The following is a 13,492-nucleotide window of genomic DNA, read 5'->3' on the forward strand; positions in this document are numbered from 1 at the left end:
ATTTTATGCCTGGAATATAATTCCACACAAAATATTATTTTGTTATTACCAATCTTATATATAATAATTTGTTTTTTTTTCTTCATAGCTGTATCAGCCTTCTTTCTTTCTTCTGATTTCATGTTAGAAGTTTCCTTGGTTTGTTTGCATTTTCAAAATGATTTTGTTTGCTTTTTTATCTTTTGAAATTTTATCACTTCCAATAAATCTAGTTGTTAATTTATTGAACTCTTTCAGTGCTTGTTGATTGAGACTAGTTTTATGAATCTATCCTGTCTTTTATTCTCTCTTCTAATTATCATTTCTATTATGTTCTTTTTTTATTTGCTGCAAGCCTTATTAAGATTCCTCTCATATACGTTTTACTTGTCTCCCATATAGTTGTCTCTTGTGACATATTTTACAAACAATAATTCTTATTTCTATAATTTTTAAGCAACACTATATGATTGGTATTTTTTTAAGTAACACCTATCATTCATCCTCCATCTGAAGATAATTTCTGAAACCAGGATATTACAATTAGAGCATGATCTGCATACATCCCTGAACCAATATTATTTCTTCCCACTAATATTGTGGGAAAACAATATTACCTCATGTCTAATAGTTTCTTTTGGAAGAGCTTCTATTGCAGCAAGAAGTGTGTCCAGCCAAGCATTACTGACACCTGTGAAGTACAAATAAACTAGATATAAGCACCACAAACCAGCTCTGTAAAATTCTTTTAGACAATGATTTCAATTAACATCATTATGACAACAGTAACCCTAAAATAAATATATAATGTATACGTTATAGAAGTTAATATGTTAAAATATAATTTAACAGATCAAATAGGAATTTGGCTGGAATTAAGTCCCACCAAATAAAAGCCTAGACTCTTACCTTGGAGTTTACTGACTGTATTGTTCAGTGATCATATGAAGTTTTGAGTGTTGAAAAAGTAACTTTAAGACCTATGTCCACATTAACAACCTTTGTAGTGTCTCTCAGTCATGTGATTACCATTACAGTCAATACATATTGTCTTTTGCCTGATCTGTTTTTATTTTTGTTTTCCCCTTGCAAAGATGAGAGATTGGAGAAGAAGGGATCACAAGTGAGTACGTAGGCACAAAGCGGGAATACATTGGATTGTTTGTATAGCACCCTCACGGTTTTAATATCCCTGAGCATTATTGGGATTGCCAGCACCACCTCATTCCTTTTGAGGTGTCTTCCCCATTGTGTGCCGGCTTAGTTTCTTGTAATTCCCTCCTCTTTTTTTTATAATTTTATTAAAAGGGGTTTCTTTTAATAAAAAGGGTGAAATAAAATAAAAGCTAATCAACTACATGATATAGCACTAGCAAATCTATTCTGTAATTACTTATTTTATTTTATTCCTGCACGTAATGCTTTAAATAGTAAATTATCAAAAGAAAAAGCAGAGCAAACTAAGAAATCAGCAACATGGCATTCCTCTGACCTGCATCTCTATGCTCCAGATTCTGTAGAATGAGTTGTAAGAATGAGTGAGAGTAAGTATGGATGGATATTGACTCCTCTTGAAGAATTGTCAAAAGAGAAACAGCTGCTGTTAATTGCATTTCCACACCTGCAACAGGTAGAACTTCCTATATAATCAGAAAAAATAATACCTAAGCAAAAGATATACATACATTAAGCAAATACAACAGGTATAAAGAGTACAGCTTATTGTTTGTAAAATTTATCACATCTTAATCTAATTTATAATTATTGTGTTTTATTGTAGTTTTGCTTTCTCACACTTTTAAGACAATTGAACATGGCTGCCTTAACATGCCCACTTCTTCTTAGGCACTCCACTGTGATTGACCAAAAACAAGGATTCTTACTCGGCTGGCTCTGCACCAGCGGTCCTCTCCTGCCATTGATCCACCAGCGTTCTTTCCCCGCCCCTTCATCAATGGTGTTTCACAGAAGGATATTTTTCCATAGCCATATGGCTGTGTGGGACATATAAATGTGCATTTGGGCAGCCAATCTGCATGCCAAGAGGTGGGCGGCCTCGGGCACGGGGAGGTGGGGGACATTGCTTTGATGTGCAGGCAAGGAGAGGGGAAAAAAGCAGCCTGTACAAAAAACCCTCTTTGCATTCCCCCCTTCTCACTCTTTCCTCCAGCAGCACCTGGACAGAGTTGGAGGAGGTTAAAAAAAAGAGAAGGGAGGAAACGGGGATCTCCCTTGTGTTCTTTCAGTTTTGGGATGAACTCACCTCTTCCTTTCAAGGACCAGATTCAAATTTCTCACCATGAGGCAAAAATACTCACTTTTCCTCACCTATCGCATCTCCCCCATGCTGACGTTTTTGGGTGTGAAGGTCTTAAGAGTCTTCACATGGGTTTCTGTCTGTGTGTGAGGCTGTTGAGAGAGCCAGTTTGGAAGGGGGGAGGGCGGGTTAGGCTCTAACCCTTCACTCAAAACTAGCCAGACTTTTTTGCCTGCTCTTCTGTCTTCCTGTGATTTCAAGATTCTCCCTTTAAAGTCTGCCATTTGAAGAAACTGGGAATCAGCAACAATTGTTTCAGCATTGCTGTTTCTCATTAATATTTGGAAGAAAATATTGGCTTTGCAGTATTTTGCAGCTAAGCGGTAAAGCCATATCAGCTCGTTATTAACCTTGTCATTATACCAGCATGGGGGGATGCAGTCTCCTGAAAGGCTGGGAAGGGAAAGACCCTGCCTCCAACTATCCCCCTCCCCAAATGGGCCACTTTCCCCCCCTCTCCTTGCATGCACAAGAAAGCACCGTCCCCCACTTCCCCCTGCTTAAGGTCGCTCACTCGATGCGCGGATTGGTTGCCCGGATGGAAAAGTATCCCTCCGTGAAATGCCCAGGATAAAGAGGCAGGGGAAGAACGCTGGCGGAGCAGTGGCGGGAGAGAAGCGCCAGTGAACAGCCAGCCAAGTAAGAATGCCCATGTTAGATCAGTTGCGATGGAGTGCCCGGGAAGAAGTGGGCGTGTTAAGGCAGCAATGTTCAATTGTCCCATTCTGACATTATTTTGCTTGTTTGATGAATATTTTAGCAGAATAAATCTTTGGATTGGTATAAACTTGTTTCATTTCTTTTTCCTAGATCATACAATCTGACTATATATTCCAGCTAATTTTTTCTCCTAATTTCAGCTCAATCTCAATGCCAGCCTTATAAATTAGACCAGACTAGGAAACAAATATAGTATGGACCTAAAGCTACTTTTATTAATTCAGCTATAATAACAGAATCTCAGGAGGGAATATTTTATCAACTGGAACTTGATCAGAGGCTTATTTAGGGATTTGGGACACATAGAATATATATTTTTCTGTTAATTAAAAATATATTCTATTTATAGATATCTGATTTCCCAGTTTTTTCTTGTTGTTCAAGAATCAAGTCATGTGCCACTGTCTGTGTCAGCACTTAGCAATTACATTGATAGATAAACTGACTTAAATATAAGTAAATTAATTTTATAATATGATATGGAATATTACTAGTTTTGGTCAATATACGAGAGAGGGATTAAATTTCATAGAAAATATTATTATTTTTACAGAGTATCTTATCCAAGAATATTTGGGGGCAAGGGAAGATTAAATTTAATCTGAATAAAGTACAGGTAGTCCTCGATTTACAACCACAACTGAGCCCGAAACCTCTGTTGCTAAGTGAGACATTTGTGAAGTGAGTTTTGCCCCATTTTACAACCTTAGTTAATTTAGTAATATGTGAATGTGAATCCGGCTTTCCCATTGACTTTGCTCGTCAGAAGCTTACAAAAAGGGATCACATGACCCGGGGACACATGATGCTGGAATACTGCAACCGTCATACATATAAGTCAGTTGGCAAGTGTCTGAATTTTGATCACATGACCATGGGGATGTTGCAATGATCATAAGTCACTTTTTTCAATGCCATTGTAAGTTTGAAGAGTTACTAAACAAACTGTTGTAAATCGAAGACTATACAGGTAGTCCTCGACTTATGATCACAATTAAGCCCAACATTTCTGTTATTAAGCAAGATAGTTGCTAAGTGAATTTTTCCCTATTTTATAACTTTTCTTGCCACAGTTAAGTGAATCAGTATAATTGTTAAATTATAACACAGCTGTTAAGTGAACCTGGCTTTCCTATTGATAGACGGTCACAAAAGGTGATGATATGGCCCTAGGACACTGTAACAGTCACAAATATGAGGCAGTTGCCAAGTGTCCAGATCTTGATCATGTGACCATGGGGATGCTGCAATAGACAGAACTGTGAAAAACAGTCATAAATCACTTTTTTCAGGGCTGTTGTAATTTCTAACAGTCACTAAATGAATGGTTGTAAGTTGACTACCTGTACATAATTTTTTTAAAAATAAAATATTCACAGCTATTAAAATCAGTTGGAGTTTTGTTCTTTGTATAACTGGAATGCATACAATACTTTAATAGGAAATCATGCTATACCTACTCGAACTTTTGGCAAGACTCTCCTCAGTGTCTCTGTAGGATTCTGTCGCATCAGGACTGGAAGATTTGCAACCACACTTGTCCCTTGGATGTCTTGACCAGAACTTATTTTTTTAAAAAAGAACAATTTTTAAAATACATTTTCTATGAGATCAAGTTTAATAAAAAGAAAAGAAAAATTGCTAGGAAATGAAACCTCATATCATAAAAATACATAAACCATATAAATCAATTTTGAAAATAAAAACACGTGTAAAAAATAATTATTTACACATACTATTAAGATAACACAATAAAAGGAACTCAGTAAAACATAACCAACCATTATGATTTGCTTTAAATGAATTGAAAATATTTCAACTTTTACTATCAGACCTTCCTCAGAGTATCATTTAATTGATTTACACAACATGTTTCTAGACAGACAACTGAGCTAAATTTTCAGCTTATAACAATGTAGATTTAGTCACCCAAGTTCACAAGTTTTGGAATATTTTTCATTTCCAAATTATTATTTGAATAAGAAACATATTTTGACATCATTATATTTTAGAACATAATAATCTAATGTGAATAGACTTGAGAAAAATGATTTTGTATCCATTAGTGCAGTTCTTTGAGTGGTTCCCTGAATTCACACACATGGGTAATGTGCTTGCACAAAGTCCTATTCAAAACCTTACAGAACTTAAAAGATTTGATAGGATGTCCTGCCCTCCCATGTATATAATGTGATTAGCTGAACCTTTTCAGATTTTAAAATTAACACAGCAGATCTGAAGGAAAAATAAGATCACCTGAGACCAAGCAAAGTAGAGGAGTGGGCTGTGTGAATTCATAGTTGACCACTCAAAGGATGCAGTTAGAAGTAAATATCCAGCTCTTCTTCATCATGATCTCTTCATATACAAGTTTCAGCAGCAAATTATTTATCTGGAGGGGGATCTGGAGAAGGGGAATGAAAGAGATGACAGCCTTTCTAATGGTTGTGTCTTTCTGGGAGTGGAGATCCAGTTTATAGTACGGGATTAAATTGGGAAATTAATTTTGGTTGGGAGAATATTGGAATGACTACAGTACAAATTGGAATGGAGTAGGCTGTTTGCTCAGTAAATACAAATATAATGATGGGTGCTATCCATTTGAAGAAATCTGGAAAGAACATATCCTTTAAATGGGCCTTGAAAGCTATTCCCCCCCCCCAATTGATGCTAAAAATGATACTGCACAGTTCTGTATGAAAAATGAAAGGATGGTGGTCATCCAACAGATGAAATAATGTTCTGAATTCTGAACCAAGTATCTTAGATGCAGAGTTTAGAAGGGGAGGTACCAGTGGTAAGGAATGCATTGAGATAGAAGACACAAAAATAATATTTTGGTAAGATGGTCAGATACAGAACAGAAACAAGTATGCAAAAAGTATATAGTTTATAAATAGAATGAGAACTGAATTGCAAAACAAATATATAAAGAAAGAATTAATAAAGAAGGGGAAGACAGAGAAAAGCTGTCTGGATGAAGATAATGAAGTCCTCATTATCCTTTGACCTCTCAAAAACAGAGAGGTCATAAGTTTAAAAAACCAAGGATAGTGTATGAAGTAGTATTTAGATGTGATAGAAACAAAGACAGTTTGCAAGGACAAAAATATAAGGAGACACAGTGAATGTTGATAAAGTAAACTAGATCTGCGTAAGTTTCCTTTTATTTTATTTATTATTTATCGTTTATTTCTTGCCTTTAGTTTCTTTAGAATATTACCACTGTGTATAATGTTGTTTTCAAACAGCAACAGCATGATGAGTCCGTATGTATGAGCAAAACCAAAGAAAGATCTGAATTACAAAGAAGTAGGATTATATATGTGATTGATATTTCCCTGACAAATTGTGGGATATATTGTTATGCTGTTATTTTTGTTTAACTGTTTTGATCTTAATATGTATTTAGGTATGCAAGCTGCTTCCAATTCATTTCAACTAGGACAGCATATAAACCAAGTAGGAAAGGAAGGGAAGGAAGATAGGAAGATGATACCGGGCTGATGTTACACTGTGGACAGTGAAAATGCCAGTTTGGTATATGGCTAAACAGAAATCTATATGGTAACTATGTGAAATTAATAGAACTCAAATTTGCCTACTGAGTCAGTTGCATGACAAGCTGTAATTACTTGCTTGATAAAAGGTTGCTTCTGTTTTAAAATGCTGGCAAATGAGATAGGAATGAAGATACCTTCTTCTACAAAAAATGAACATTTATCAAAGAACATAACATGGGTCCAAAACTAATTTTCTGCCCTCATACTAAGTATGAAATAAGTAGTGAGACATCAGTACTGGATTTTCAGGAAAAAATTCTGCATTCAGCATTCAGGATAACTGAATGCTGAATGCAGAAATTGTTTCTGAAAATCCAATTCTGATGTCTCACTACTTATTTCATACTTAGTATACTTAAATATTAGTATATTAGTATAGTATAGTATACTTAGTATACTTAAATATACTGCCAAACAAATATAGACTAATAGTGGCTTACAAAATTGTCATAAAACGTATGAGATTTATTTACTTTACTTTACTTATTTGTATAGTACTCAATCCCAAAAAGCTCTAAGTAAATAAACCTAATGGTGGGGGCACCTACCGTCTGGAATGAGCTCCCCCCGGAGATACGGAGGATCCCAGATCTGCGCACCTTCCGCCGCGCTATGAAGACCTTTTTATTCCACCAGGCGGGCTTGGCCTAATCTTTTCCCTCTTTTTAATATGTAAATTTTAATCTGTTTTTAAATTATTGGGGTGTTTTAATCTGTCTGGGCCAAAATGATTTAATTCGATTTTATCTGGTTTTTAAATTTTTTGTATCTATGTATTTTATTGTTTGGCTGTTCACCGCCCTGAGTCCTTTGGGAGTAGGGCGGTATACAAATCAAATAAACCATAAACTAACTAACTATAAACTAATCTCATCATAAAATAAGACTCTGATTACAAAAAAAACCCCAAAACCTAGAAACAAAAACTGTTCAAAGTAAAAAAAATAAAAAATAAAACCAGAAAGTTATAGCAATCGTATACTTGCAATCTCCTTTCTAATCAAAGCATTCTCTCCTCCTGTGCCACATGGAATTGGCAGTTTTTAGCAGCTTTCCTAAAGCTTAGAAGAAACATAGACAACCAAAACTGTGCAGGAAGGGAATTTCAAAGTGTGGGTGTGTCTATTGAGAAAGTTAGCTTATAAAACCCCATCAAATTATGAAGGGGAAAGAGTTGACCTTACTCAGATCAGTCTGTCTGATGAACAGAGTAGAAAGCAGTCCCACAGATACAGGTGGTCCTCAATTTAACTGTCACTTTAAAATTGTTTGGAGTTACGAAGGACCCAAAACAAGGAACTTATGATCAGTTTTGACATTCTGATGCCCCCTGTGGTCATGTGAACACTTTTTGGATGCTTGACAACCAGCCCCTATGTACCGCACCACTTCTGATTTCTAGCATAAAATGCTCATTGTGGACAATGGGTTTACTTAATGACCATGGCATTCACCATGGCAATCCACAACTGTGTATTTGCTTAACAACCACCACAAAAAGTCAAGTGATAATCTGATTAATGACCAGCATGAATTACAATCGTAATTCTGGGCTCCATTACTGTCATAACTCAAAGACCATTACTGTCATAACTCAAAGACCATCTGTAGGCACATCTGCGGGGTGAAATGCTCCCGGTTCTGACTGGCTCGGGCGAGTAGGTAGCGATGATGGCCGATGATTCGGACAACCGGTAGCAATGGCAGCTGGAGGCTCCGCCCATCTGCCCACCCGCCCCATTCCCCGACTCCGGCCTCGCCGTGGAGCTGCAGCCTGCTCGCCCTTCGCCACGCTGTGTATCCTACTGCTCACCTTTCTCCCGCGGCTGGCTGTCAGGGAAGGCAAGCAGCCAAAAGTTACCGGAGTCACTCACTCTCCTTCTTGAATGAGCCACTCTGGTCCATGCGCCGGCTGCGCAAGCGCACACCGTTTATTTAATTCACTCATCAGCGGCAGGTTGGGTGTGCGCTTGCACAGCCAGCGCGTGGACCAGAGCGGCTCATTCAAGGAGAATGAGCAACTCCGGTAACTTTCGGCCGCTTGCCTTCCCTGACAGCCAGCCGCGGGAGAAAGGTGAGCAGTAGGAGTCGGGGAATGGTGCATTCCCCAACTCCAGGGAATGGGGCGGGTGGGCAGAGCCGCGTGGCGAAGGGCGAGCAGGCAGGGGCTCCGCGGCAAGGACGGAGTCAGGGAATGGTGCATTCCCCGACTCTGGGGAATGGGGCGGTGGGCAAAGCCGCGGAAGAAAGTTAAGGACACGCCGGCAGAATAGAAATTTAATAAGTTTTCCTACCGGGTTCTGTGGGTGTGGCTTGGTGGGACGGGGTCTTGACTGAGTGGGCATGGTTGGGAGTGACATTGAGTTGGCCATGCCCACTCAGACACAGGACACCCCCCCACCAAGCCACACCCACAGAACCAGTAGGAAAAATTTTTAGATTTCACCCCTGCACATCTGGAGTCATTACGACTTTAAGAATTATAACTAGTACTTTGAATCACACCTAGAAGCCAAATGGCAGCCAGCGTAACCATAACCAGTCAGGCAACTCACATATATTAGGATATACCTAACACTGCTCAGGCACCTTCATTCTGTATCAACTATAAATTCCAAATGTTCTTCAAGGTACAGCACATGGTGATGGGGAATGCCTCACAATCCAGGAATGCCTACAATTGGTACACAAGATGTAATGTGTAAAAACCCTTCTAGCTAGAGCTGCCATTTCTTCAGTGAATAGGAATTGTCAGTCAAGAAGGACCCCCAAATTACAAACTATCAGTAACTAATGAAAGTTACAATAAATTACAATAGTGATAATGAAAAAAATAAATTATAAATAATTCAATGTAAAATAAACTAAAGACTATGATAATGAACTATTCAACCAAACATTCTTTAGAAGTTCCATTTTGAATAGCTTCCAGAACATTAGAAGGAATTAAGCAATAATTAATTCTAGGGTGAAACACTTTCACAAGCATGGAGCAGCTACTAAGAGACAGTATCTCTTGGTATGCATTCTTCATATATGCATATTCCCCAATTGTATAAAAATTCTCAATATGCGGTCCCTTCAACCCTATGATTTTTTAAGGATGTCTACTGTCCTTATATCTTACTTAAACAATACACAAATGCATAAACAAGATTAGTATGACCTCTTGCGATTGTGCAACAATTCTAGGCTAATTCCCCACTTGAGTCCTCTTCCTTGCCTGGCTGAATGTTTCCCAACATCTCCAAAAGTATTTTGGAATTCATGGAGGTACAAACAGCATGCATGTTAACATCTCTTTAAACCAAATATACTGAAAAATTGAAAGAAATTCCTGAAACAGGCACCTCTGCATTTTTATCCTATATGACTTTTTAAAATGTTTCCAAAAATTGCAGTGGGGTGGCTATGCTACCTACAAAAAAAAAGCTGATTCTGATTAACTTCATGAATAACATTAATTAACATTACAAAGGCAAAACGAAAGAAATCAACACCACCCACTCCCACTATTACTATTTTGACAGGCTCTGCCAACAATATCAGCATTCATAGCTGAACAGTGAAACACAGAGTCAATACCTTAAGCACAACCATTGTGCTAAGCAGAACCAAAACAAACACAGGTAGATATTTCAGGTTTTTAAATCTATGCAGGTCAAACATCTACAAGATAGAAGAGAAATAAATAGAGCCTATACACCTCATCCAAAAAGTAAAGAAACAACCTTCACTAAAAGCTTCCATTTTAAATGCACTCTGAAAGCACTACAGCAAGCACAATTGAATCAACAGGTACAAGGTCCACAGGTCAATTAACATCCAACCAAAATCAGCATAACAAAGCATTATTGAAAATATAATCCTATTGCCTTACTAAGCTAGGTATGAGGGTTCACTCTCTACCTGTGTATTCTACTGATACAACAATTTCAGAAACAGTTTGAAAATAAAGGACTTGGTTCAATTTTAAGGACAACCTGAAACTCAAACAAAATTATATCCACTCTGAAGAGCTAATTTAGACCACTGAACCAGTCCAACTGCTTAGTAGAGGAATGCAATTTAATGCATCAAAAGAACTAGTTATCTAATAGCTTCTTCAATGCATCCAGTGAAAAGAACACCAACAGCTCTCTGGTTCCATTGTTAACTTATTATTCTCTTCTTAACTTTTACCTGGAAGCTTCTTAATTCCTACTGTTATGAAGTTTTTCTAATTTTTTAACATGTTTTCCCCTCTAATACTAAATCTGAGTATTTCTTTCTGCAATTTAAATTCAGGCGAACCATGTATCCAATGTGCTGGGGAAAACCAGATCCAAGTCCCATTCAATCACAGAGATCAATAGGTGACTCTGGATCATTCATTCTTGTAGCTCAAACTACTTTGCAACTACAACTACAACTACTTTGTTGCTGTAGGAAATAAAATTAGGAAAGCCCCTAATTAAAGCTTGATGTCAGAGAAAAAAGACAGACTATAAATGCAATTAATAAAATAATCTATGATTGCCATATGAAGAAAGGCCCTGTCTTCCTTCGAATCCAGATTCTCTGGAGGTTTTTCTATTATCTTTTAAAGGGAAAGAATCTAGCTTGGTTTATCTGCATGTATACTTAAGAAATTCATCACAAAGAATTGATTGGCTAGCAGCAACCAAAATAATTGTGCAGAAATAACTCATGGAATTGCTCTTCATATTATAGATACCTAAAGTTAAAACTGAAATCTTCATCCAATAAAAATAAAAATCTACTCAGTATAATGCAATTAATTAATTCTATCATAGAACAGTTACATAAAGAAAGCCAGATTTGGCCTAGTGGTTAAGATACCACAGTAGAAAACAGGAGACTATGAGTTCAAGTGCCATCATAGCCATGAAACCCAGCTGATGACCTTGGGCCAGTCCACTCTCTCCCACTCCAACTCACCTCACAGGGTTGTTGTTCTGGGGAAAATAGGAGAAAGGTATGTTGGATATGTTCATTGCTTTTAGTTATTTATAAAAATAACACAGGCGATATACAAATAAATAAGTATAAATATACAAATACAAATAAATAAGTATAAATACTACAGTGCTGTCTTTCTTCTTTCAAATCTGTTTTAATTTTTTTCAAGGCTTTCACTGACCCATCTGTTCAAATTCTATCAGCCAATCCATCTCAGGAACTGGTCCTGTATTTAAAAATACTTGAGTAAGGGTAGAATTGCAGTTTTGTATTGTTGGAAGAAATTTCCCTGGTTCATTCCCACTTGGAAGCATTCACCGATGCTGAGAAGAAAGAGGAAGCAGCTGCCAGAAAAGGGATCCTTTAATTCAGGAAAGCAAGAAAAGTAGTGACAGCTTAAGCATTCCTGGCTTGCAAGCAGACTTGGAAGTATGACTCTGAGCCTCTTATTCTTAATTCCCCTTTGAAGCTCCTGCAGTTTGAAGGGTTTATTTGTGTGCCTCTAGTTAATGTGATTGCCCTGGATCCTGTATTCCTTCCTTAATGGGTTAATCCTGTTCTGGGGGCTTTGTCTTTCCTATCCTGGGGGTAAATTCTGCCAGGAAAGAGGAAAAGGGGAGCTCCGGGTGAGTTATTTTTATCCTGATTCCCCTTATCTCTACTTATTTCTATTGTTAGCTCTGTTAGCAGGGCTGCCCTGTATTTTTCTTTCAGCTGGTGCTTCTTGGTTTTCTTAAAGGGGAAGGGCTTGCATGAGTCTCTTGGCACTGTTTTCTGAGGTTTCTGGTGCTATGAGGTCCCTGGCACTATCCCCCTGGGGTATACTTCCCAGGGTATATTTAACCATATTCGTACAAATTCCTCCTGTTATTTTTTCCCTAATTTTTTCTCCCCTTCTAATTAGAAATTGTTGAAGTATGAATAAGGTGACCAGACGTCCCGCTTTTGGCGGGACAGTCCCGCTTTTGAGCAATTTGTCCCGCGTCCCGCGGCGTTTCAAAAAAGTCCCGATTTTTCTTGAGCCCCAGCTGATGGCTAGAAGAAAAAAAAACTGTTTAAACTCTTGCCCGGGGCTTCAAAGGGCCGCCCTACAGGCAATCAGTGTAAAGCAGTTTTTTTTCCCCCTAGCTAAGCTTCAGAAACGAAACCGAAACCAGGGTCTTTGGTGCAGCGTGACAAAATGAGGCAGAGAGAGATTTATTTTTATTTTTATTTTTCCTCCCCAAAAAAGGTAGGTGAAAAACTGCAAACAATGGGAAATTTAGGAGGAGAGTTCAAGATTTTAAAACACAAAAGAAAAAAAAGCTGTATTTAACTAGGGAATTGTAATAATTGAGATACTATTAATTGTATATTGTGTTGAAAGCAGAAATGGTTAAGTTGTGGTTCGGAGGAATATATGGGAGAAATTATTTGGTTTATTATTATTGGTAAATATAATTAATTGATTTGTAAGAAATTGGATTGCATGGAAATAATTGGAATATTCATGTTCATATTGATTAATATACAAAAAAGATAGTTTTATAACTAATTGATTTATATTAAAATGTTGAATTTGTATTAAACAACTGTATTATATAATTACATAATTAAACAATGTGAGGATGGATATAAAAATAGATGACAATGGGAAGGGGTATAATATAGAATAGAAGGGAAAAATTGAATTTGATTAAGATTAGAGATGAGGATGAAGGGTAATATTGGTTTTTTTAAAAAATAGATGAGGAATAAATATGGCAAAAAGGAAATATAGAAATTGTAAATTTAATTGAAATGACTAAACGCTGTTTAAATTTGTGAACCAGCCAAATATTCTGTTCAAAGAAAATACATTGTATGTTTGTATGTGTGTTTCTAATTATTGCTATTTATTCATATTTGTTCTCTTTTATTCTTTAAAGTTTAACAATTCATTCTTTATCTTAATATCTTTATATTTGCTTGG

At 37.0% G+C, this 13,492-nt stretch overlaps 1 protein-coding gene across 3 annotated transcripts in view; it reads right to left on the bottom strand.

Moving 5' to 3' along the window:
- Window positions 1-13,492, bottom strand: part of PPP4R4 (protein phosphatase 4 regulatory subunit 4) — a 72,135-nt gene that overhangs the window by 34,750 nt on the left and 23,893 nt on the right. For 2 of the 3 annotated variants that reach the window (XM_060687334.2, XM_034418399.3), the window contains exons 3-5: window positions 4,477-4,579; window positions 1,472-1,619; window positions 597-670 (exon numbers count right to left, since the gene is read on the bottom strand). In XM_060687334.2, the coding sequence (XP_060543317.1) occupies window positions 597-670; window positions 1,472-1,619; window positions 4,477-4,579 (325 nt within the window). Of the gene's footprint in view, window positions 1-596; window positions 671-1,471; window positions 1,620-4,476; window positions 4,580-13,492 lie in introns of those variants that run through there. The other variant, XM_087872635.1, reaches the window with a different exon arrangement.

Source organism: Pantherophis guttatus, chromosome 1 (genome assembly GCF_059756535.1).
Source record: "Pantherophis guttatus breed Tessera chromosome 1, ASM5975653v1, whole genome shotgun sequence".
NCBI classification, from domain to species: domain Eukaryota; kingdom Metazoa; phylum Chordata; class Lepidosauria; order Squamata; family Colubridae; genus Pantherophis; species Pantherophis guttatus.